Source organism: Chiloscyllium plagiosum, unplaced genomic scaffold (genome assembly GCF_037043375.1).
Source record: "Chiloscyllium plagiosum isolate Xiang-an unplaced genomic scaffold, Cpla_swu_hap1 HiC_scaffold_9, whole genome shotgun sequence".
Taxonomy (NCBI): Eukaryota; Metazoa; Chordata; class Chondrichthyes; order Orectolobiformes; family Hemiscylliidae; genus Chiloscyllium; species Chiloscyllium plagiosum.
This window is the reverse complement of record NW_028270147.1, coordinates 65,627,188-65,654,280: the sequence shown is the minus strand read 5'-3', so window position 1 is coordinate 65,654,280 and position 27,093 is coordinate 65,627,188. Positions and strand designations below refer to the sequence as shown.

General features: G+C 40.3%; 1 protein-coding gene across 9 annotated transcripts in view; it reads right to left on the bottom strand.

Annotated features, from left to right (window-relative positions):
- Positions 1 to 27,093, bottom strand: part of odr4 (odr-4 GPCR localization factor homolog) — a 119,102-nt gene that overhangs the window by 54,778 nt on the left and 37,231 nt on the right. For 8 of the 9 annotated variants that reach the window (XM_087990733.1, XM_087990735.1, XM_087990731.1 and 5 more), the window contains 2 exons: positions 17,357 to 17,463; positions 12,355 to 12,391 (listed from right to left, as the gene is read on the bottom strand). The exons of the other annotated variant lie outside the window; for it this stretch is intronic. In XM_087990733.1, the coding sequence (XP_087846859.1) occupies positions 12,355 to 12,391; positions 17,357 to 17,463 (144 nt within the window). The remainder of the gene's footprint in view (positions 1 to 12,354; positions 12,392 to 17,356; positions 17,464 to 27,093) is intronic. 9 annotated transcript variants of the gene reach the window in all.

The window sequence follows — 27,093 nt, the reverse complement described above, 5'->3', positions numbered from 1 at the left end:
TCCAGGTATGAGTAAAAATATGGATCCACAATGCCTCTCGCCACTTCCAACTTTATCTTCATAAAGCAAGCATTTGGGTTCAACAAGTGATATTTCAGTGATATGCCGAGAGATCAAAAGCCAAAAGCTTCATCATCGGTGAGAAAGGGGCAGTAAATTTTGTTCTTCAATCACGGGATTCGAGCATCGCTGACTGAGCGAGGATTTATTATCCATCCTAGTTGCTGTTGAGGTGGTAGTGATGGTGAGCTGCTTGACCCAGCAATACTGAAGGAATAGTGAAATATTGTCAATTGCAGATGGTGGATGTCCAAAAAAATGGAGTAAAGGTCTGTCAAGAAATGCAAGTTCTTGAAAATTAATTTAAAGATGTCTCAGTATCAAGTGAAGTTAAGATTACAAACAATGAGTGATACATTTTACGTTCATAATATTGTTTGGTGCCAATTATTGACAAAATAATCTAAACAACATAAGGGCAAAACTTAATCAAAGTCAATAAATCTGTAAATGGAAGTGAAATGAAAGACCTGCATTGTTGTAGAGCTTCTATCTACTCAGGATATTCCAATATGTTTTACAGTTAAACTCTCTTTGAAATATGGTCACTGATTTGGTAAACACAGCACAGTAATCTATTAGTGCATGGTAAGAATCCATGTATATCAGATAATAAGTCGAGAATATATTTTAGGAATAGTAATTGAAGGTTAACTTTCCAACAGAACCAAAACTCCTCCACTCTTCTTCGAGTAGTGTCAAGGAATGTTTTAATACACTTACTAAAGGACGTCATCAATTTAATATCTAATCCAAAAGTTGGCACTTCCAATGGTGCCCCAAAAACTCGGTGCTCTATTTTAGTGTTGACTTAGATTATATTTTCAAGACACTAAAGTGACGCTTAAAGCTACATGTTCTGAATTAAGGATAAGGAACCAAAACAAGACTGAATTAGTGTTGAATAAGAATTAATATGATCAAATGAACAAAGCAATATGTAATGATGTCTAACCGGAACTATGTGCACTTCGCTTGTGGAAAAATTAAATTATTTTCTTTCAGCATTTGAGATAATGTTAAATTAATGAGTGATCCTAGAGGTCAAAACACATTCAAAGCGTACAACCCTTGGTACTTTCACATTTTCTAATTCATTTGTTTTGGTCAAGTTAACAGATGATGTCAGGAACAAAGAGGAATAAGTTATACATAAATGTGCAAACATGTGATTAAACACATAACAATGATGCCAATAAAAGGTGGAAAATTAATCAGTCATTCACAGGTATATCATGCCTTGCTTCTGACATTCTAGGATTTTCAGTTAATCAGCTAATCTTAACATTTACTCTCCTTTTACTGTCATTTGTGGCAGATTGAACAATCTTTATACTGTTTCAAATATTTTCTTTTTGTAAGACCTAAGCTTGCATGGGGGATAGATAATGGCAATATCATTCTAACAAATGCCTATGTTACATGGAATCAAGACTGATGCAGCACAGAAGAGATCAATCAATTCATCTTTTTCTTTTAATTCTGATATGAAATGTGGGCATCCTTTGCAAGACTCCCATTTGCTGTTCATCCCTAGATGCCATTGAGCTGACTGGCTCTCTGAGCTATTTCTGAGGGCAGTTAAGAGTCAATTAAATTGCACTAGCTTTGGAGTCACATGCAAGCCAGACCAGGTAAGGATCTCTCTCCCGAAAGGAAATTAGAGAATCACATAGGTTTTCACATTAATAATTACACAGTCACTATTATATTTCCAGATTTAGTTTCAAATTAAATTCAAATTTCACCATCTACTAGTGGAGTTTGAACCCATATCCCAGAACATTAGGTTGTGGCTGTAGATTACGAGTCTATTGACATTACCACTATTCCATCATCTCTCTATCAGACTAGTGTCAGTCAGCCCTGTGGTAACACAGTAATTATCTAACTAGTCCCACTCCACACTTTCACTTTCTTTAGTTTTTTTTACATCTCAAGTATTTAACAATTCACTTTTGAAAATTATCACCAAATCTGCCAGCATACTTTCATGTGCAGCAGTCTTAATCACAATAATTCATGAGGTGGAAAGAAATTGGAGGTCATCTTTCCAATAGGAAGGAGACCAGAATTGCACACAGTATTCCAACAGTGACCTAACCAATGACCTGTACAGCCGCAACAGGACCTCTGGCTGGCATATAAAAGGGACGAGTGTCAGAGACTCTGGATGAGCCAGTACTATACAGAAGATCTGTTCCTGTGTAAATAATGGGTGGCTAGGTGATGGAATACCAGTCTCTGTAGAGTTACTTTATACCCCAACAAGTCATCCCAGAATCTTATGTTTCAATAAGACCATCTCTCATATTGAGTACGCCTGTACTCAATACTCTGATCAATAAAGGAAAGCATACCAAACGCCTTCTTCACTATCCTATCTACCTGCGACTCCACTTTCAAGGACCTATGAACCTGCACTCCAAGGTTTCTTTGTTCAGCAACACTCCCCAGGACCTTACCATGAAGGTGTATAAGTCCTGCTAAGATTTGCGATCCCAAAATGCAGCACCTCGCATTTATCTGAATTAACTCCATCTGCCACTTCTCAGCCCATTGGCCCATCTGGTCCAGATCCTGTTGTAATCTGAAGTAACCCTCTTCGCTGACCACTACACCTCCAATTTTGGTGTCATCTGCAAACTTACTAACTGTACCTCTTATGCTCACATCCAAATCATTTATGTAAATGACAAAAAGTAGAGGACCCAGCACCGATCCTTGTGGCATCCCACTGGTCACAGGCCTCCAGTCTGAAAAGCAACCCTCCACCACCACCCTCTGTCTTCTACCTTTGAGCCAGTTCTGTATCCAAATGGCTAATTCTCCCTGTATTCCATGAAATCTAATCTTGCTAATCAGTCTCCCATGGGGAACCGTGTCAAATGCCTTACTGAAGTCCATATAGCTCACATCTACTGCTCTGCCCTCATCAATCCTCTTTGTTACTTCCTCAAAAAACTCAATCAATTTGGTGAGACATGATTTCCCATGCACAAAACCATGTTGACTATCCCTAATCAGTCCTTGCCTTTCCAAATACATGTACATCCTGTCCCTCAGGATTCCCTCCAACAACTTGCCCACCACCGAGGTCAGGCTCACTGGTCTATAGTTCCCTGACTTGTCCTTACCACCCTTCTTTAACAGTGGCACGACGTTAGCCAACCTCAAGTCTTCTGGCACCTTACCTGTGACTATCGATTATACAAATATCTCAGCAAGAGGCCCAGCAATCACTTCTCTAACTTCCCACAGAGTTCTCGGGTACACCTGCTCAGGTCCTGGGGATTTATCCACTTTTATGTGTTTCAAGACATCCAGCACTTCCTCCTCTGTAATCTGGACATTTTGCAAGATGTCACCATCTATTTCCCTACAGTCTATATCTTCCATATTCTTTTCCACGGTAAATACTGATGTAAAATACTCATTTAGTATCTCCCCCATTTTCTGTGGTTCTACGAAAAGGCCGCCTTGCTGATCTTCGAGGGGCCCTATTCTCTCCCTAGTTACCCTTTTGTCCTTAGTGTATTTATAAAAACTCTTTGGATTCTCCTTAATTCTTTTTGCCAAAGCTATCTCATGTCCCCTTTTTGCCCTCCTGATTTCCCTTTTAAATATACTCCTACTTCCTTTATACTCTTCTAAGGATTCACTCGATCTATCCTGTCTATACCTTACATATGCTTCCTTCTTTTTCTTAACCAAACCCTCAATTTCTTTAGTCATCCAGCATTCCCTATACCTACCAGCCTTTCCCTTCACCCTGACAGGAATATACTTTCTCTGGATTCTCGTTATCTCATTTCTGAAGGCTTTCCATTTTCCAGCCATCTCTTTACCTGCGAACATCTGCCTCCAATCAGCTTTCGAAAGTTCTTGCCTAATAACGTCAAAATTGGCCTTTCTCCAATTTAGAACTTTCTAGATCTGGTCTATCCTTTTCCATCATTATTTTAAATCTAATAGAATTATGGTCGCTGGCCCCAAAGTGCTTCCCCACTGACACCTCAGTCACCTGCCCTGCCTTATTTCCCAAGAGTAGGTCAAGTTTTGCACCTTCTCTAATAGGTACGTCCACATACTGAATCAGAAAATTGTCTTGTACACACTTAAATTCCTTTCTATCTTAACCCTTAACACTATGGCAGTCCCAGTCTATGTTTGCAAAGTTAAAATCCCCTACCATAACCACCTTATTATTCTTAAAGATAGCGGAGATCTCCTCACAAATTTGTTTCTCAATTTCCCTCTGACTATTGGTGGGTCTATAATACAATCCCAATCAGGTGATCCTCCCTTTCTTATTTCTCAGTTCCACCCAAATAACTTCCCTGGATGTATTTCCAGGAATATCCTCCCTCAGCACAGCTGTAATGCTATCCCTTATCAAAAATGCCACTCCCCCTCCTCTCTTGCCTCCCTTTCTATCCTTCCTCTAGCACTTGTATCCTGGATCATTAAGCTGCCAGCCCTGCCCTTCCCTGAGCCATGTTTCTGTAATTGCTATGATATCCCAGTCCCATGTTCCTAACCAGGTCCTGAGTTCATCTGCCTTCCCTGTTAGGCCCCTTGCATTGAAATAAATGCAGTTCAATTTATTAGTCCTACCTTGTCCCTGCCTACCCTGACTGTTTGACTCGCTTCTGTTCTCAACTGCACTAGTCTCAGATTGATCTCTTTCCTCACTATCTCCCTGGGTCCCACCCCCTCACCTTACTAGTTTAAATCGTCCCGAGCAGTTCTAGCAAATTTCCCTGCCAGTATATTAGTCCCCTTCCAATTTAGGTGCAATCTGTCCTTCTTGTACAAGTCACTTCTACCCCAAAAGAGATTCTAATGATCCAAAAATGTGAATCCTTCTCCCATACACCAGCCATGCATTCATCTGCTCTATCCTCCTATTCCTGCCCTCACTAGCTCGTAGCACTGGGAGTAATCCAAATATTTCTACTCTCAAGGACCTCCTTTCTAAATTTCTGCCTAACTTTCTGCAATCTCACTTCAGAATCTCAACCTTTTCCCTTCCTGTGTTGTTGGCTCCAATGTGGACAATGACCTCTTGCTGGCCCCTCTCCCCCATTAGAACAATCTTCACCCTCTCTGGGACATCCTTGATCCTGGCACCAAGGAAACAACAGACCATTCTGCTTTTTCGCTGCTGGCCACAGAAATGTCTGTCTGTACCTCGGACTAGAGAATCCCCTAACACAATTGATCTCTTGGAAGTCGACATATCCCTCATTGCATTAGAGCCAGTCTCAACACCAGAAACTTGGCTGTTCGTGCTACATTCCCCTGAGAATCCATCACCCCCTACATTTTCCAAAACAGCATGTTCGAAATGGGTATATCCACAAAAGACTCCTGCACTAGCTGCCTACCTCTCTTACCCTTCCTGGAGTTAACTCATCTTTGTGACTGTATCTGAGACTTTCCCCCCTTCCTATAACTGCTATCCATCACATACTGTTGCTGTTGCAAATTCCTCATTGCTTCTAACTGTCTCTCCAACCGACCATTCGATCTGATACGATTCTCATCCAACAGCATTTATGGAGATATAATCTGCAGTAACCCTTAAACTCTCTTTAAACTCCCACATCTGACAAGAAGTACATATCACTCTATTAAAGGCTATTTTTGCTCCTTCACAATCTACAGACCCAGAAAATAACACCGTCTTATTCCTCTACAAACACTGCCCAGGTTAAATTAATAGTTATGGCTTACATTTTAAGTTTATTCAAGATACATACCTCCAAAACATATAATCAAGAAAGAACCCACTCTACTCACTACTGCAGATTCTCTGTAGGCCTCACTTAAAACAATGACTTAAGGTTAATAACGTAACTTAAGGTTTTATAAAAAAAGGTGAATCTCAGCTCAGACAATCCACTAAAGGTGTGAGGTTAGAGTCTGTATGCATCCTAATCTTGAGTCAGACTGGCTCTCTTTCTGAAGTGGAATTTTAAAAATATTACACAGATTGATTCCTGCAGATTGTGCATTTTTTCAGTTCACCCATCCATTTACTACTTAGACCTTTCTAATAGTCTTCCGAGTTTCCTTTTTAGGTTAACATCTAATCTTCATATGTCTCTTTCATTCCTTTTCAAAAGAGTTATATCAACTCATACATACCTTACACTTGTCAAACTGCCTTTTATTTTATTTCCCTCTTTTTTTCTTATCCAGGGAACCCTAGGTTTACATGGTCTTTTACCCCATATTTGAATGCGTCTAATCTGTGCATGATGCATTCTCCTTTTGGAAACACCCCGAGTACTTAATTCCAGTTTTGCTTGCCAATTTTTGATTCCAATTCCAAATGCCTCAAGTTAAGAATTTTTACTTATAATAATTTCTTGTTCTTTTTCATTACTTCTCTAAACCAGAGGCTATTATGATCAATGTTGCCCAGATGCTCTGACACTAAAACACACTCCAATTGTCCCTCTTCACTTGCCAGAGATAGATAACAGTGTCTCGTTCTTTTTTAGGTTGGAAAGGCACAAACCAAAAGTTCCATACAAGTTTCATGACCTGCTCCCAACCAGTGCCCTTTGCATCGTCTCTAACCGCAGTGCAATTTGGAATGCCTGAAGACCCCCCCATCATCACTTTAGCTCTTGCACCTTATTGCCTTCAAATTTGCATTGCCACCTCCTCCTAATTATTTGGTGATCAATAGCACAATGGCTCCTCTACCATTCCGATTCTTTTCATTTAATTATGGGTGTCATGGGCAAGGCCAGCATTTATTGCCCATCCCTAATGGAACTCGAAAAGGTGGTGGTCAGCTGCCTCCTTGAACAACTGAAGTCCATAGAATGTGAGGAAACAGTGCTATTAGAAAGGAAGCTCCTGCATTTTCCCAATGACAGCTTCAAGTTTGGTTGGTGCAAGACTTGGAGGGGAATTTTCAGGCAGTAGTGCATGCATGCAACTGTTGTCTCAGAATCACAAAGATGTACAGGATGCCAACAGACCCTTCGATCCAACTCATCCATGCCAACCAGATATCCCTCTATCTAGATGACAGTCTTGAATATTTGCAAGATTTCCCATAGGTTTCTAGAACAATCAAAGCATAACTGTGGCTTAGTACATCAATACCAGCAACATTTCAAACACAACTCCATTAAACTTATTCAGTTGTTTCTTCAGACCAAACATTGAAAAAGACTTCTCTCGAAATGCCAGTGATGGTACCTTTCCATGATACCTACATTCCTCATCTACTTATTTTCTTCCTAATTCTGACTCAGATGACTAAATATGGATGATAAGGAAAATTGCACAAAATGTCTACGTCCTTTTCTTGACAAGTAGATAAAGGAATTCTTGAATAACTGAGAATTACGAATGATAAAACAATGCTGATTAATAATCAGGTCTAGGCCAGGGGTTTGGAAGGCATTGTTGGAGCAGGCTGAGTCAGTTACTGGAGTGCATCTTGTAGATGGTACACACTGCTGCTATCAAACAGACTGCTTTGTCCTGAATGATGTCAAGCTTTTTGATTGTTGTTGGAGCTAGAGACATCCAGACAAGCAGGAATTATTTCATCACATTCCTGACTTGTGCCTTATATATGGTGGACAGGTATTAAGGAAGTGAGTTACTTGACACAGTATTCCTAGCTACTGATCTGGTCTTATAGCCTCAGCTTTTATATGGCTGGTCCAGTTTAGTTTCTGGTCAATAGTAACCCTCAGAATGCTGACAGGAATTCAATGATCGTAATAACACTGAACTCAAGGAGCAATAGTGAGATTCTCTCCTGTTGGAGATAGTCATTGCTAAACACTTGCTTGAGGTGAATGTTGGCTGTCAGTTGTCTGCCCAAGTCTAGATGCTGTTCAGGTCTTTCTGCACGTGGATATTGGCTATCTCAGCATGTCAGGGGTCACTGAGTAGTGTTAATCATTGAACAGTTGATGATGGTTCGGCCTAGGAGACGACCTTGAGGAACTGGTGCACTGGTGTCTTGGGTCTGAAACAACTGACCTTCAACATCCAAAACCATCTTCCTTTGACTATGTGAAACACCACTAGAGGAGAGATTTCCCCTAGATTTCCGAAGACTCTAGTTTTCCAAGGGCTCCTTGATGTCAAATACTGGCTTATGCCAAGGGCAGTCAGTTTTCACTTCACCTCTGGAGTTCAGCTTTTTTGTCCATATTTAGTCCAAGATTATCATGAGGTTAGGAGCTGAGTGGCCCTGATAGTATGCAAACTAAGTGTTCGTAAGCAGGTTATACCAGTTAATAGTACTGGTATAACCTGCTATCAATGATCCCTTGCATCACTTTGCTAAGAATTGAGAGTAAATTGCTGGGTGCTAAATGACTTAGATTTGTCCAGCTTTTTGTGGACAAAACATACATTCACAATTTTCTACTTTGTTGGGGAGATGTTTTGAAGCTTTCTACTGGAACAGTTTAGCTGGGGTGCACCTTTTATGAAGTATAGGTGGTGTTCGTTATGTTGGGACAGTGTCTTTTTAAGGGGTCAGTCACATGACATCAGTAAATATTCTGACAGTGCTCACGGGCTTGTTCAGACTTCTTTGAGCTTTTACAGAATGACCAGCTTCCAAATAACAACTTCTCTATTGGGTTGCAGCAAATTACAACTAATTGCATGTTATTACTTCTAACGGTAGCTTAATAACTTCCCAGTACAGAATAGCACCTAGTTCTGGAGCACAAGTCTTCATTGCTATTGCTGGTAAGTTGTCAGGAATCATTGCTCTTGTTGTTTCTTGTTCCTCCAGCCATTTTTACGTATCAAATGGGATGTGCTGAGGTTCTCAGGAGAAGGCTGAGATGGATCATCCATTTAGCACTAACAACAAAAACAGAAATTGCTGGAAAAGTTCAGCAGGTCTGGCAGCATCTGCGAAGAGAAATCAGAGGAAGGATCACTGGACCTGAAAAGTTGACGCTGATTTCTCTGCACAGATGCTGCCAGACCTACTGAGCTTTTCCAAATATTTCTGTTTTTGGTTTTAACTTATAGTACCTGCCGTTCTTCTGGCTTTTATCCATGTACCACCTCTGGGTGAAGATGTTTTAGCTTTGTCGTTTGCACTAATGTGAAGGGTCCCCCAAAGGATAAGGATGGATATGTCTGTAGGGCCTTCATCTCATGTTAGCTTTTTAATTGTTCACCACCATTTGTTTAACCCTATTGTATGCTGCTTCAGCTGTTTGGTATGCTGGTTCTGTATTGTAGCTTCACCTGGTTGATGCTTCTTTTTTAGTTAAGTCTTATGCCACTCCTAACTTTCTCTGCATGTACTCTTCATTGAACTGGGATTAGTCTCTTGTTTGATAATAATGGTCGAGTAAGGAATATGTCAGACCATGAGGCTATAGATTACAGTTTAACATAATTCTGCTGCTGCAGATGATGATGACCTAATGGTATTGCCACTAGACTATTATTCCTGAGATCTAGGGACATGGGATGGCAGATGGTGGAATCTGAATTCAATAAAGAATCTGGCATTAAAAGTCTAAGGATAACCATGAATCCATTGCCAATTGTCGAAAAACCCATCTGGTTCACGAATGTCATTTAGGAAAGGAAACTGCTATCCTTATCTGGTCTGGCCTATATGTGACCCCAGATCCACAGTAATGCGGTTGACTCTTAACTGGCCTCTGGGCAATTAGGGATAGGCAATAAATGCTGGTCTAACTGGTGACACCTTCATCTTGTGAATGAATAATAAAAAAAAGCTACAGTACCTCATGGATGACAAGTTTTGACAGCTGTCCCATTTATCATAGTGGTAGTGCCACAAAACATGTAAGCTAGCATCCTCAATGTGAAGATGGGACTCTGTCTCCAAAAGTAGTGCACAGTGGTCATTTCTACCAACACTGCTGTGGACATACACATATGTAATAGTTAGATTATAAGGGAGAGTTAATGTAGACTCTTATTTCTGTTGGTTTCCTCACCAGTTGCCATAAGCAGAGTCTAGCAACTATGTCCTTAGGACTTAGCTATCTCAGTGGGGCTATTAATCTTGAAGTCTCCCATCCAGGCTCTTGTAATCCTCAGCATTTCCAGCAAGTAGAGGTACTCCTTCCCAACTGTATACCATTGTACTGCACCTCTGATGGATCTATCCTATCAGTGAGGCAAGACATACCAAGGAATGGTGACAATGGTGCCTGCAACATTGTCTAGTGACGTATGATTCTGTAAATATGACTACGCCTGGCTATTGCTTAACTAGTCTATGTGACAGTTCTCCAATTTTGGCACAGGACTCCAGAGGCTGGAAGGCAGGATTTTGCAAGGTTAACAGGGCTGCGTTTGCATTTACCATTTCCAATGCCTAGATCGATGTCGGGTTTCATTCCTTTTTTTAGACTTTGTAACCATTTTACAACAAGTAGGCCATTTTAAAGGTTAGTTAAGAGTCAACCACATTATTGTGGATCTAGAATCATTTGAAGGCCAGCAGATTTTCTTCCCTAATGGACATTAGTGAACCAGATTTTGTCTTATGACAATTAACATGGTGATCGTTAAACTAGCTTTTTAATTCTGGATATTTTATTGAATTTAAAATTTACCATCTACCATGGGAAGATTTTAACCGATGTTCCCAGAGCATTAGCCTGGAGTTCTGGATTACTGATACAGTGATACTAACCACAAATCACCGGCTCCCTGAAGTAAACAAAGAAATCCTGGTGTTAATTTTCTTACAGAAATGAATCCTCTACAGAGCTATAATAGCTTATTTGATTAAGACTGTTACTCACCACTGTACCCTTTGTCTGTATCTTTCCTGACTACCTTATAGCCAGAAATATGAAGGTTGCTAATCTTCCCTTCTTTGGGCCACGTCTTCGTAATTGTCACAATATCTTAATCTGTATCGAAGTCCCCCAAACTCAAGTACTGCATATCATAGCTTCAGAGATTTTCAGCTACTTTGCCTGATCTGAATTCTAAGTCAGATCCCAAAGATGAACAAAAATATTTGAATCACTGTTCTAACAACTTTATAGATTTATGACAAAAATTTTAAAATATAGATGAAGTTTCAAATTAAGAAATGCAATATGTTGTACTTGTTAGAGATTAAGAGATAACATTGCTCTTATTGTTATATCTCTGGCTTATTTATTAATACTGTGGCTTTCATATTCTTCAACAGGTTTTGTGTCTACAGTCCAGAAACCATTGCTGTGATAAAAAGATTTAGTATTGCTGAGAGGAGAGATATGATGTCAAACTCTGTCTTGTACATATCACAAAAGAATTTTAAACAATCATAATTTCTACTACAGGAGAAACAAATCCTGATTGTCAGCAACAGAACTCTAACTGGAAAAGGTGTTGCTATGGAAAGAATAATCAGGATCTTAAGGCATCCCTAAACTTCAGTAATTCAAAAAGGGTGTAAGGCTTGAACATATTCCTTTGGCTTGCAAAGAACAGATTGTAGCGTACGCATGTACTTTGCTTCCAGTAGGCATTAAGGACCCATATTATAAACTCAAATAATTATCTAAAATTGATTGTCAGCATTGTTCAACCAGGCCTGCCCAATCATAGAGTTACATTTAACAGTGAAAATTCTATATCGCTTTATGTAGTCTCAAACTTTTTGAGTAAAGTTTATACACTATCTATTAAGAACAACCATGTGAGTGAGTATGCTGTTTAATCTGATCAGCCAACAATCAGCAAATGGGCCAAAGGCAGACAGACATATTCAGTCTGGAAACTGTCTGGTCAACTCAAATTACCCTGGAAAAGAAAAGTATCTAAAAATTTGAGGAAGACCTTCAGCACATTTTATGCTCCTGTTGTGCAGTGAGTGGTATTTTCAACTAACAGAATGCCCTGCCAATTACACAATGAGTGAATGTGTTGAATTTCAGTGCTGCTGTGATGTCTTACATGTAGGCAGTAGATCCCAACAAATGGCTGATCAAATTAAACAGCAAAACATTACAAAGGCAAGTCCGAAAGCACAAATGCAAGTGCAGAGCCTAAGCTCTCACCAACTGAGTTTTCATACTGATCGCAAAGCCTCCGAGTTATCTGCTATATTTCTAATGATTTACACTTTAGATAGAACAGTTAAATTTAAGCAAATTTGTAGTTACAATCTTTTCCTGATAATCTGAAGTTGCTTTTACTCAGCAACAAAAATGACAAAGCGGTATGTTAGTGCTTAAATAATTGAAATGTTATTCTATTTCAATCAGATTACTTCAAACTGAATCATCATCTTATTCTTACCTGTGGATTGTGAAGATCGTAGGCTCGCACCTTCATTCTGTATACAGAGAGCTTAGAAAAAGTTCTGGTTCATTTAACCCATATGGGAGATTTTAAAAATAGTATTTATAAATTATTTATTGCTGCCATTTAAATTTGTAATTCATTTGTCTGCAATTCACTTTAATTTGATAAATATAGACTAATTTTGATTTTGGAGATCCATACCACAGACGTGAAACATCAAGCTAAACCACAGGCTCCCAATGGAATACAATTTATGAATTGCCTAGCATCACAGAATCCCTACAGTGTCAAAGCAAGCCATTCAGCCCATCGATTCCACATGAACCCTCCAAAGAGGATCTCACCTAGACCCACGCCCCCTACCCTATCCCTGTAGCCCTATAATTCCAATGGCTAATCCACCTACTCTGCACACCACTGGAATTTAGCATGGCCAGTCAACCTAACCTGCACATCTTTATGGGAGGAAACTGGAGCACCCAGAGGAAGAAATGCATGTAGATACCAAAAGAATGTCAGTGTGCACTGTCTCCCAGGGCTAGAAATGAAACCGGGTCCCTGGCACAGTGAAGCAGCAGTGCTAATCATTGAGCCATTGTGCTGCATGGAAAGCTTAAATTTGGGTGCATAAGGAAGAATATGTTGCAGGAGAGGAACATGGGGTTCCTTTAGGCATTTAGTTTTAGGCACTTAAATGTCTGTTTAAAACATAAATTATCAGTCTATATTTTTGATCAGTTTACCTGGAGGACAAGACATATCCAGATTTGTCAGAATTGTCCACTGTAGAGTAACTTAAGGTTCTCACCACTGTATAATTTGATTCACTAATTGCTAAGCAGACCACAGAGTTCAATGTTAGTACTATGGCTTACTGAACATAGCAACTGAAACTCCTTGGAAACACAAGATTTTGCCAAGTTCAAAGAATGAGCAACACCAGGCCTGCCAAATGGGTTACTGAACACCATCCACCATATCAAGTTGAGTCAGACTGGTACCCACTGAGGGTGAACTGCACTTTAGGCTGTTAAAACCTCAGGAAGAAACTGAATGCTCTGAGGATCATTTTGCAATCCTCACTTGATAAAGGCATAGTACCAGCTTTTTGCCTATCAACAGCCATTGGTTGGTTGTCAGGTAGCTGATCAGCCTAGGATAAGAACAGGTTATAGTAGGGATTTAATCTCCAAATGTTCAGAAGCAGTATCTTTGTCCTATGCAGTAGAAACTCAATTTAAGCCATAAGAAAACCAGTTAATCTTTCCTGTAGCATTTGTTTAAGCCGAGATTTTAACTGATAAATCACAGACATTTTACAAATGAACCAGCCACCCTGTGCCATTTGCATACCACTGCAATCATTCAGCTAAGGAAAACCTGGAAGAATCGTTTGGATTAGCAACAACCAACTCAACATAATTTGTCGACAAAGATTACAGAACTGTCTTTCCAGTTTCTTCTGCTCCAAATGATTTTTAACCGTTTGTATGTCTGGTTGTGTGCGGGTGTAATGGGGAGTTTATAAGTGGAGCATATAATTATTACAATAATTATTAATTCAACCTCTAATTTATAGTGTTATATGCCAACAATTTATAATGGTTTATCTGTAGCCAGAGTCTAAGTAATAAATAGTAACTCTTGTTCAGCACAGAAACCTGTTCCATGTTTAATCAAGCGGAGTCTGAAAATCCAGTGATTTGGGGAGTATTGTGTACTTATTTTCAACTTTTGTGACAAATTCAGGAATATCGAGGCTTGATTTTCAGTGTTCAACCTCAGAGACAGAGGTAGGGAAAGAACAGGGATGTCTGACCACCAACAGAACGTGTTGCCCTATGTATGCCTTGCCTATTGTGCTTCCACGTTCTGCAGCAGGCTGTCAATACAAACAATAATCTGTGGTAAACCCTCTATGGACCTGAAGTTAGGCACCAAACAGTTGCATTCAAGGCTACACAGACTCAAAAATGATGAAAAACAGATAGTATATAATGCATAAAATTTACCAAAACACAGAACTTTATGTGCCACCTGTGTCACGAAAGTGTGCTCAAGGGACTTTTTCATCCTGTCTCTCCAATTACATCTTAATGTTGTCCAGGGTTCCGCAACTGGCAGAGGAGGTAGATTGCTCAATAATCAAGGAGGAGAAAGTGAGGGCTGCAGATGCTGGAAATCAGAGCTGAAAATTGTTGCTGGAAAAGCGCAGCAGGTCAGGCAGCATCCAATGAACAGGAGAATCGACGTTTCGGGTATAAGCCCTTCTTCAGGAATGAGGAAAGTGTGTCCAGCAGGCTCAGATAAAAGGTAGGGAGGAGGGACTTGGGGGAGGGGCTTTGGAAATGTGATAGGTAGAGGGAGGTCAAAGTGAGGGTGATAGGCCGGAGTGGGGTGGGGGCGGAGAGGTCAGGAAGAAGATTGCACCTCGAGGTTCAGTTGGGTGGACCGTCTTGACTTAGTGAGAGTCATCTTGACAGAAGCAAGTGGACCTTACTCAACTTGCAGGTCAGAAGGCCCAACAACCTTTGTAATATCCAGAGATGGAAATTTTAAGAGGCCTATGTGTGGTTCCTCATCCGGTTTGGTCTCCTTATGAGGAAGGGGCAGCTGGATTTGCACCAGGTTCCCTACCCCCATGTCAGTTTTCAGTTCCGAGGACCAATGGTTAGTGTAACATGTGTAAGCACCTCTCCTGCAAACCCTGAAGGTGGTGGACCTGGCTCTCCATGGGAGCTGGCAAGTTGCTCACAGTGATGGCCACACAATTGCATATTTAGAACAACTGGGTCTCCATAGCACAGCTACACTCGTGAAGCATCGGAGTTGAAGGCCAGTCCCTCTGACATAATTGTCTGTTGCTCCTCTGCATGTGGACAATACTCCCTGATCACTGACACTACAAGATCCTCTCCTGCCTGAGGCTGAGCAGGTTCATGCTCCAGAACTCCTCCACATTCTAGTGGCTTGGGGCATTTCTTCTTTATTGCACTGAGATGCTCATCAAATTGTACTCCCAAACTTCCTAAGTGTGAAGGTATCTGAGATATCTGTAAGTGAATTGGTGGCTGGCTACAGGAGGCAACCTAGTCAGTGCTAACTCTGAGGCCTTGGAACTCTCTTCCTCAGAGATCAACGTGGCCTCTGGCTGACGAAGCTGCTTCACGGCCTAGGTAGCAGATATTCTCCTGGCACCTGCAAGAAACACGGGAGAGTAGTCATTGTGGCCAAAGTTGGAAGAGGTGTGCAATAAATGAAACTGGCCATGGGGGTAAATGTGAGAATAAAGAATAGCACTGACTCAGGTGGCAGGACAAGGAAAGTCTGGAATCCCTGAAGAAATAGGCCAAATCTTTTCCTGCAAGGGACAGGGTTCTCTTCTCCTAGTGGGTGACAAGTCTGATGTTGGGCGCCCTACCACCAAGCCGGACCCTTTCTTCCCTTTTACAGGCTACTTTTCCCTTGAATGAGAATTAGGGAGGGATTAAATGAGATGAAAATGGATGGCACAGCTATCAGTGTTGGTGCTGGTGGTCAGATGTCTTGGGCAAGAGAACAGGGAGGGAAGGGGCCTTTCGGTGTTAGTGGTCTGGAAGGTTGGCTGGGGGGGGGTGGGGGAGGGAAGAAGAGCAGGGATTGATCACGAGTGAGTGAAGATGATATGGCAAACAGTGGAAGTGGGAGGTGGGTGCAATAGCAGAAATAGAGCGAGTGCGAGGTAGCAGACAGAGCAGCATGGCACTTATGGTGGTGGAGCCAGAAGTTCACTAACTTCCTTGCAGCTCTGCTGGCCACTCTTCTGATCCATTATCCGAGTAGCAACCTCAGATCAGGATGCTGGTCTGGTAGCATGGCTTCCTGTACTGGTCCTTTGGGAAGAGGACACCACGCTTCTCACAACCGCATCCAGCAGGATGTTCAGGTCCTTGACAGAGAATCATTGTACCATTTTCCCCTTTTCAGATCTCTTCTGAATTAGTATCAAGCAGGGGACCTTCAAATGCCAGTGCTGATCTGGGTGCACAGGCCATTTAAATATTGCGCAGATGTTGCTGATGCTGGTCTTTCGATGGATATCAAATGAGTGATGAGTTCTTTCATTAATAATGCATGGTAAGATGGAGCACCACAGGGATGGGGTAAGTGGTAATTGTTTGGTAAGATATAGCTAGTCTTATGACGAGAAACCCTCTAAGAAACACAACGATACTGATACTTAGCCAAACAAAATGAAGATTCAGTCCATGGTAACAACACACATTTTATAATCATATTGCAATTTTTCAGGGTTAATACTAATGAGAGGTAAATTGTGTTGACAGATCTATTAAATGTAACTAATAAGGTAGTTTTCAGAAAAATTCAAGAAGATGCCACATGAGTTTTCTATCAATATGAGAACTGGTGATTGGGAGTACTATTTTACCATGGACTGAGAGTTAGTTGACAAAAAATTCCCAAGAATCTTCCTTTACTACATTTAAAAAGTCTCTCTTCCACCTCAGTAAGCTTTCTCTTCCATTCTCTATTCTCCAACCAATAAACAGGACAACTCATAACAACATCACTTTTCCTAATCAGCAGGGCAGACTTCCCTTCACCTGAGATTAGATTCTATTTTTCCTTAGCAGAGCACCTCTTCTCCCTCATACTTTCCTTAAAGAAGCTGTTTTTCATCCAACCGTGTGTCTGCTAACCTTTTATTCCTGCTACCCCAATAATGGGATCTCTTCATCGTATTTTTTTATTCTTCCAAGGACAACATATTGTCACAATAAAGGGATTTTATTTTAGTCTTGACTGATGAGGATTCCCACAAATGGCAGAAAACTGTGAAATGAAACACATTTACTTTCTTGGAAATTTAAAAAAATGGGAACTGAGAAGCACCTGAAAAACAAGTTTTCATGATATGATTTTTTTAAAACCTATGTTCTGACAGTAGTACACTTTATTATACAAAATGTTCCTCGATTTAACCATTAAAGGATACTTCTTTGAATCAGCATAGACTTGGAGAACAACTCGCTCAGCTGATTCTTCCTCAGTAAAGCTCCAGAGTCTTTCCTTTGCAGCAGCAGCCTCAACTGCAGTTGCTAACTGTAACAGAACCATTACAAGCAATTATGCAATTCACTTAAATTGACATTCACTTTTTACATGTATTGATTTATAACTGATCACTTAAGGCTGTCAGCCAAGTAGTATGGGCTTGCTAATGCCATATTTTATGTTGATGAGAATAATTATATCACTATAAAGAGGAACTAACTGCACTTCATATTACCTGTCCTGGTATTCACATTACTACAGTAAGTACAGTGAAGCAATTTAGAATAGTCTGGAACACAGGACGATAAAATGCAAAACCTTATTCCTCCTCTTGAACAAGGAATAACATGGCAGGTTGTATGATAAATGACAGTGTGCTTTAGTATCAGTATGCACAGTGGGAATGCTATATGGTAATTGGGTGATACGTACAAACACATGAACAAGAAGCAGGAATAGGCCATTCAGCTTCTTGAGCCTGCTCAGCCATTTAATAATATCACAGCTGATCTGACTGTAACCACAAATCCACATTATGCCAACCTTGAGGACATTAATTGTGCCTTGTTTATGAAGAATCTATCCAACTCTGCACTAAAATGTCTCTGCTTTCGCCATCTCTTCAGGAAGAAAGTTCCAAAGATAAATGACTCTCAAGATTTTTTTTTGCCCAACCTTCTTTTTAAATATGTGACTGCTTATTTTTAAATAGTGATTCCTAGTTCTAGATTCTCCCATAAAACACTCTGCACATCTACCCTATCAAGGCCACTCATGTTTCACCAAATCTTCTAAGGCGGCTGGTTAGCTCAGTTAGCTGAATGGTCGGTTTGTGACGCAGAATTCAATTCTTGCATGGCTGAGGTTACCTCTTCAACCACTCCCCTCACCTGAGGCATGATAACCTCAGATTAAACCATCAGCAGTCATCTCTCTCTAACGAGTGAGCAGCCCTATGGCCCAGTCGGACTATGGCAACGTTACTGTTTGCTTTACTCTTCTAAACCCCAGGGGATATAAGTCTAGCCTGTCCAACCTTTCCTTGTAAGACAACGCTCTTATTCAAGCTACTGGACTAGTAAACCACCTCTGAACACATTTATGGCCTTAGTCTCACCAACGTCCATGTAACTGAAGCATAACCTCCTAATTTTGTATTCAACTGTCCTTGCAATAAATGATAACATTTGATTAGCTTTCCTAATATAAGAAAGTAATAACTAGGAGCAAGGATAGGCAATCTGCTCAGCTATTCAATAAGATCACAACTGATCTTTTTTATGGCCTCAGCACCACTTACCTGCCCTTTCACCATAACCTTTAATTCCTTTACTGTTCAAAAATTATCTTAGCTTTAAAAGTATTCAATGAGGAAGTCTCAACTATTTCACTGGGAAACGAATTCCATAAATTCACAACCCTCTGGGTGAAGAGGTTCCTTCTCAATTCAGTCCAAAATCTGCTCCACCTAATTTTGAGGCTATGCCCTCTTGTCCTAGTTTCACCTGCTAGTAAAAACATCTGCTCTACTTCTATCTTACCTATTCCCTTCATAAATTTTCATAAGACTCGCCCTCATTCTTCAAAATTCCAACGAATAGAATCTCAGTCTACTCAGTCTCTCCTCATAAGCCAACCCTATAACTCTGGAATCAACCTAGCGAACCTCCTCTGCACCACCTCTAGTGCCAGTACATCCCTTCTCAAGTAAGGAGACCAAACTTGCACCAGGTGTGGCCTCACCAGCACCCAGTACAGCTGCAACATAACCTCTCTGCTTTTAAACAGAATCCCTTCAGCAATGAAAGACAAAATTCTACTTCCCTTTTTAATTACCTGTTGCACCTTCAGAATCCAACTTTTTGTGATTCATGCACAAGAACACCCAAGTCCCTCTGCAAAACAACACGCTGCAATAATAATAGTCCTTTTTACTGTTATTCCCATTAAAATGGATGACTTCACATTTATTAACATTGTACTGCATCTGCCAGACCTTTGCCCACTCACTTAAACTATCTATTTTCACAGTCTCTGCACACTTTGCTCTACCACTCATCTTTGCGTCATCCTCAAACTTTGATACACTAAACGTGATCCCCAACTCCAAATTATTTATGTAAATTGTGAATAATTATGGTCCCAACACCGATCACTATGGCATACCACTTGTCATTGATTGCGAACAAGAAAAGCACTAATTTATCCCCACTCTTCGCTTTCTGTTACTTAACCAATCCATGCTATTTCATTGCTTGTAACACCGCACATCTGTAGCACCATTGCCTGTAACACTATGCATCTTTATCTGAGGCAGTAGCCTTTTGTGAGGCACCTTGTCGAATGCACCTTGCCTAATTAATTGCTTATTTGCATACTATCCTTTTGTGGTTGATGCACTAGGAAAGAGCCAGATCCCTTTGCATCTCAGAGGTCTGCAATCTCCCACTGTTTAGATAATGGTTTCTGGAAGATGGAAACTTGATGCTTTTAATTTGTAAAATTGTGAATAAATAAAATGTGGCAGACATGTCCGCATTATTCTGGGAATATCCACTGCAATTCACAAACACCACACTTTTCTACAGCTGGCACTTCTCATTTAAAAGAATAATCACAGAATGTTCGAAACTCAGTCATTACATGGGAAGTGCATCAAGTTAGGCACTAATCTAAAGCTCTTGACCATAATTCGTATAAAATTGGAGAAGCAGTAGGCCATTCAGCCCTTTGAGCCTGCTCAGTTATTCAATATAACCATGGCTGATCACACATCTTAATAGTCTGATCCTACTTTCTCCCAATAGCCTTTGATTCCCTTTGCCTGAAAAATTATACTTAATGTCTTTTTGAAACATTCAATATTTTGGACTCAATTGCTTTCTGCGCGAGAGAATTACAAAGGCTTAGCACACTGTGGGCGAAGAAATTTCTTCTCATCTCAGTCCTAAATGACCAATCCCATATCTGTAAACTATGATCTCTGGTTATGGACTCCCCGGTCATCGAGAACATCCTTCCCATATTTATCCTGTCCAGCCCTCTTAGAATTTTATAGATTTTGATGAGATCCCACCTCTTTCTTCTAAACTCCAGTGAATGTAGACCTAACTGATCCAGTCTTATTTTGTACATCAGTCCGGCCATCCCAATAATCAGTCTAGTAGGTCTACAGTGCATTTTCTCCATAACCAGAACAGCTTTCCTCCAATAATGAGAATAAAACTGCACATAATTCTCTAGATGGGGGTCTCACCAAGCCCTGTACAATTACAGACAGTCATCCTTATTCATGTACTTGATTCCTCTCATTATAAAGGTAAACATACCATTTGGGTTCTTCACCACCTGCTACATCTGCATGCTTAATTTCAGTGACCGGTGCACAAAGTAACCAGGTTTCATTGTACCACCCTCTTTCCCATTCTATCATTATTCAGATAATAACCTGTCGTCTTATCTTTAGTAAAGGTAAAAACAATGACTGCAGATGCTGGAAACCAGATTCTGGATCAGTGGTGCTGGAAGAGCACAGCATTTCAGGCAGCATCCAAGGAGCAGCGAAATCGACGTTTCGGGCAAAAGCCTGATGAAGGGCTTTTGCTTGATGAAGGGCTTTTGCCCGAAACGTTGATTTCGCTGCTCCTTGGATGCTGCCTGAACTGCTGTGCTCTTCCAGCACCACTAATCCAGATTCTTATCTTTAGTATCAAGAGTGGGTAACCTCTCATTTGTCCCCATTATACTTCATCTGCCATGCATGTGTCCACTCACTCAACTTGTCCAAATCGCAGTGAAGCATTTCTGCATCCTCCTCATGGTTCACTCTCCCACCCAGCTTTGTGTCATCTGCAAACTTGAGATATTAAATAAATGATTTAGATCAGGGAATTAAATGTATGTGGTGAATAGATGGGATCCAAGCACCGACCCCTTTAGTACCCTACTAGTCACTGTCTACCACTCAGGAAAAGACCCATTTATTTTTATTCACTGTTTCCTGTCTGCCAACCAATTCTCCACGCATGTTAGTAGTCTACCTCCAATCACTTTAATCTTTCACGTTAACGTCTTATGTGGGACCTTATCAAAAGCCTTCAAAAGTCTCAGTAAACCATATCCACTGGCTGTCACTTATCAAATCTACAATTACATCTTTGAAAAATTCCAGTAGATTGGTCAAGTATGACTTCCTTCTCGTAAAGCCATCATGTCTCGATCCTCTCACTGTTTTCCAAATGCTCTGCTATTAAATTGCTTATAATAGACTGTAACATTTCCCCTTCCACTGATGTCAGGCTAACTGATCTATAATTCCCTGCTTTCTCTTGACCTTTTTTAATAAGTGGGGTTAAATTAGCTACCCTTCAATCTACAGAATTATTCCAGAGTCTATAGAATCTTGAAAAGGTGACTACCAATCTTTCCACTATTTTTACAGCCACTTCCTTAACTACTCTGGGGTGTAAATTATGGAGTGCTGGAGGTTGACTCATCTTTACTCCTATCAATTTCCCTAACACTATTTCCCTACTAATAATGATTTCCTTCAGTTTCTCTCTCACAAAACCCAGTGTTTCCCAACATTTTTGGGACACATGTCCCCAAACAATAACCTGGAGCTCTGGATTACTAATTCAGTAACACTACCACTAGATTACTGCCTCCCTTTAAATACGCATTGACGGATGTTTCAATAAGTGTTTTTTTTTATTCTGCTCTGTCTACAGTTTATGATGGAATGTTTTTAATAAATGATAAACGTGTAATCACTAGCATTTAAAATTCAAATGTTATAGATTTCCTCTCATCACATTTCTTTACAATACAATACTTTGAAGTTCCCAGTCAAAGCTACTTTATTCAGCTGATGTCTAACTGATTTTTGATTAATATTACTGGCTTCTGAATGGTAACTGTTTACAATAAGATGCTCAGTTATTCTGTTTGTTGAACATTGTGTTGAGTTTAATGACAATGGAGCTTTGTATTTGCACATGCAGAGTCTATTTTCTAAAGGTTATTGATCAATAGGAGGACAGGACCATTTGATGGGTCGGCAGGCTAGGGAAAAACAGTGGATGGGTCAAACTTCTGGAAAACCTTGGTCTATTTTATAATTGGTAAATCACGATGAACTTTTGTTGTCAATGGTAGAAGGTAATAGGCAGAGTTCATTCCAACATATCCCCCTTCAATTGCAAAAAAAAAGTAACTGAAAAGAAATTTATCCCATTTTATTTGAGAAATTTTCAGCTGTTTGGCTAATATATCTACAACAGATATTTAGCCTCAAAGATAACTCAAGGGTAAGGCAGATAATTAATTGCAGATAGGTACAGACTCCTTGTCAGAGAAGAAATACTCTGTTTGATTCCACTCACACAAGGAACTCTGATGTTTACCTTGAATAATATGATATTTGCTGTGACATCAAGATTATGAAATTCAGAAAGAGATTGTTATCAAATCATTCAAGAAAATTAGGATATGCAAAGCAGTTAACACTCAGAAACTGGTTAGTTGTGGAAATGATATGCCTAATGACAATGTGATTGTTGATGAAGATGATGCTGAAGTTAATAATCCATATGATGATGCCAATCAGCTTAAAATAATTTGTTTGGTTCTGAAGATGAAGAAAGTGATTCTTATGGATTTTACTATCTTAACGCTGTAGATTCACATTACTTATATGTAGGCAACTTTGGGTTTGTTTTATGTCTGAGATACCCATTCGCACTAGTATACTCTTACTTTGTATTTCTCTCTGTGATAATCTTTGTCACTTGATTCTAATTTGTCTATCTTTCTACAGTTACATCACATTCCATGAACAATATTTAGCAATATTCAGTTGCATTCTTTTAGTCATTTTTTAAAGTATTTCTGAACTAACTTGCCTAACTGCAGATAATATTATTTCCTGACATCACAAACCCACGCTCCATACTAATCGAATCCATTCTATCTATCTTTCATTTTTGCTTAGAATGATCTTTCCTTAAAAAGCTTCCTTCCTTTCAACTCACTATATTCCAACAATTTCATTCTGTGAAGTATCTAATTGTTATCTTTATGAGTTGTCTGCTGAGAAGGTAAGAGATTCCAAATCACTTTTCAAAGACACATATTAACTTGTATACTCATACAATAGTCCACCTCAAAGTTTTTGCCAAAAACTCTAATCTTAGAAACTTGACTTTTACATAAGTAGCATTCTTGGACAGGCTGAAATTCTCTCTTCCATCACAATTGCCAAACTGTTCCCACGAAACCTTCCCAAAAAGTAGGGCAGATGGAACCATAAGCATTTGCATTATTTCATTATTATTATGAAGTAAACAATAACTTCTGTGGGTGGAGACAATAATTTTTATACATTAAATCCATTAATTTTATCATTTGATCCAAAAAAAGGCCTTGTACACAAGTTTATACAATTTCACTTTTTTTTTCCACAGTAGAGAACTACAGGCACTTAGCTGCAGGGTATGTACTGAAATAAATTACCATCCATTAAACAAAACCCTCTTTGTTTACAGAACCAAATAACTCATTCCAATCTGCTTCCTGAAAAGCTTCTTCATATGGATCAAAACTATCATTTTCATCAGCAGTCACAGTCATTAGCTATATCAAGGTTGTCAATTTACAAGGTTGGATTGGCAGGAACACAGTACACACCAGTGAGGTGGTAGCTTGGACAGCACAGATTGATGAGCATAAACAGCTGCCTTCAGTGGTGTGCCAGTCTATGATTCTATGAAGTAGATTCTCAACAGGGTAAGTTTGAATTCAGTTGCAAATGAGAAGCAAGCACAAAGAGTTTGAGGTTTTTGACGAGGAGTCACAGGTTGACTGATACATCGGGTATGTGAGAAATGAACGAATTCTTTGGCCAAACATTGGGGCCATCTTTTACACAAGATCAACCAGTAACTGAGTATATATAGCATGCTATTTCATATCACGTTAGAAATTATATGTCAACATTGACAAACCATACAGACAGTCATACAGTCAGAGTCATACAACACAGAAACAGACCCTTCAGTACAATCAATCCATGCTGAATATAATCCCAAGCTAAACTAGTTCCACCTGCCTGCTCCTAGTCCATATCCCTCCAAACCTTTGCTATTCATGTACATATTCAAATGTCTTAAATGTTGCGATGGTACCCACATCCACCACTTCCTCAGGAAGTTCATTCCATACACATACCACCCTCTGTGTAAAACACTTGCTCCTTATTTGTGTCATACGATATTTAATACATGGTGTCTCAATGGCCTAAAGGTATTTTCGCTTGACTATTAATTCAGAAACTCAGCTTGTATTCTGAGGACCTGGGTTCAAATCCCGCCACGGCAGAATGTGGAATTTAAAAACATGGAATTAAGAATCAACTGCTGACCGTAAAACCATTGTCTATTGCTAGATAAATCCATCTAGCTCATTAATGTTATTCAGGGAATGAAATCTGCCTGGTCTGGCCTTCGTGCGACTCCAGGCCTAGAGCAATGTGATTGAATCTCAGTTGACCTCTAAAACAGCGTAGCAAGCTACTCAGACATACCAATCACTACAAAGTCTCAACAAAGAAATGAAACCAGACAGACCACTGGCATTGACCTAAGACAACAGCAAAAACAGCCCTGTCAAGCCTGCAAAGTGCCTCTTATTAAGATTTGGGGGCTAATGCCAAAAGTGGATGAGGTAATTCACAGATAAGTCAACCAACAGCCTGACATAGTCATACTCATACGCTAGGTTGTATTTTAATGTCCACCATCAACAGTGGCTTGACAGCAGCACTAATGATCGAGCTGGTCAGGTCCTAAAGAAGATAGCTGCTAGACTGGGCCTGTGGTAGGTGGTGAGGGAACAAACAAAAGGGAAAAATACATGTGACCTCATCCTCACTACGCTAAATGGAACAGACCTTGAACAGATCAGCAACACAAGAAAGGGCATCCATGAGGTGCTGTTGGCCATCAACAGCAGCAGAATTGTACTCCAGCACAATATGCAACCACACGCCCAGGCATATTCCTCCATTCAACTATTACCATCAAGCCAAAAGATTGATGCTGGTTCGATGGAGATTGCAAAAGGGCACACCAGGAGCAGCACCAGGCATACGTAAGATTGAAGTGTCACCCTGGTGAAGCTACCAAACAGGACTACTTGCCAAACAGCATAAGCTGCAAGTGATAGACAGAGGAGAGATGCTAGAGAGTTAGAGTCAAAAGGTGTAGCACTGGAAAAGTACTGCATATCAGGCAGCATCCAAGGAGCAGGAGAGTTGACATTTCAGGTGTAAGCCCTTCATCAGGAATGTGATGACAGAGCTAGGCAATCCCACAATCAACAGATCAGATCTAAGCTCTGCAGTCCTGTTACACCTTGCTTGAATGTAAGTGGACAATTAAACAAATCACTAGAGATGAAGGCTCCACAAACATCCCCATCCTCAATGACAGAAGAGCTCTGCACATCAGTGTACAAGATAAGACTGAAGCATTCACAGCAATCTTCAGCCAGATGTTCCAAGTAGATGATTCATCTCAGCCTTCTCCAGTGGTCCCTAGTATCACAGATACTAGTCCTCAGCTAATTCAATTCACTTCACTTGATATTAAGAAATGGTTGGAGGCATTGGACACTGCAAATACTGGATTTGCAGTGGACAAAGTTCAGATGGACAAAGTTAAAAATCGCACAACACCGCTGTGCCACTATGTCGCTCCACTAATTAATGCCTCAGTAGTCTGCTAGCCATTATCATTAAAGTGATGGAAGGTGTCATCAACACCTGCTCAGCAATAACCTGCTCACTGATGCCCAGTTTGAGTGCCATCAGGACCACTCAGCTCCTAACTTAATTAAGTTTTGATTCAAACATGGACAAAAGGGCTGAATTTCAAAGATGAGGTGAGAGTGACAGCCTTGACACCAATGCTGCAATGGACAGAGTATGGCATTAAAGAACTCCATGGAGAGCTGGGGACAATCTCCCTGCTGGTTGGAATCATACCTATCCCATATAAAGATGGTTATGGTTATTGAAGGTCAGTCCTCTCAGCTCCAGGACATAACTGCAAGAGTTCCTCAAGGTAGTATCCAAGGTTCAACCATTTTCAGCTGCTTCATAATGACCTTCCCTCCATCATAAGGTCAGAAGTGGAGGTGTTCACCAATGATTGCACAATGTTTCGCATAATTCGCGACTCTTCAGCTACTCAAGCAGTCCATGTTCAAAATCAACAAGATTTGGACAATATCCAAGCTTGGACTGACAAGTGGCAGGTAACATTGGCACCACACAAATGCCAGGCAATGACCATCTCCAATAACGGACAATCTAACCACCACCCATTGACATTCAATGATGTTACCATCACTGAATCTCCAACTATCAACATCCTGGGGGTTTACCACCAACCAGAAACTGAACTGGACTAGCCATATAAATACAAGAGCAGATCAGAGGCTAGGAATACTGCGCTATGTAACTCACCTCCACATTCCCCAAAGCCTGTCCGCCATCCACAAGGCACAAGTCAGGAATGTAATGGAATACCGCCCATTTGCCCAGATGGGTGTACTGTTGAAACTTTATTGCTGGAACAGCACAGCAAGTCAGGCAGCATCCAGGGAACAGGAGATTCG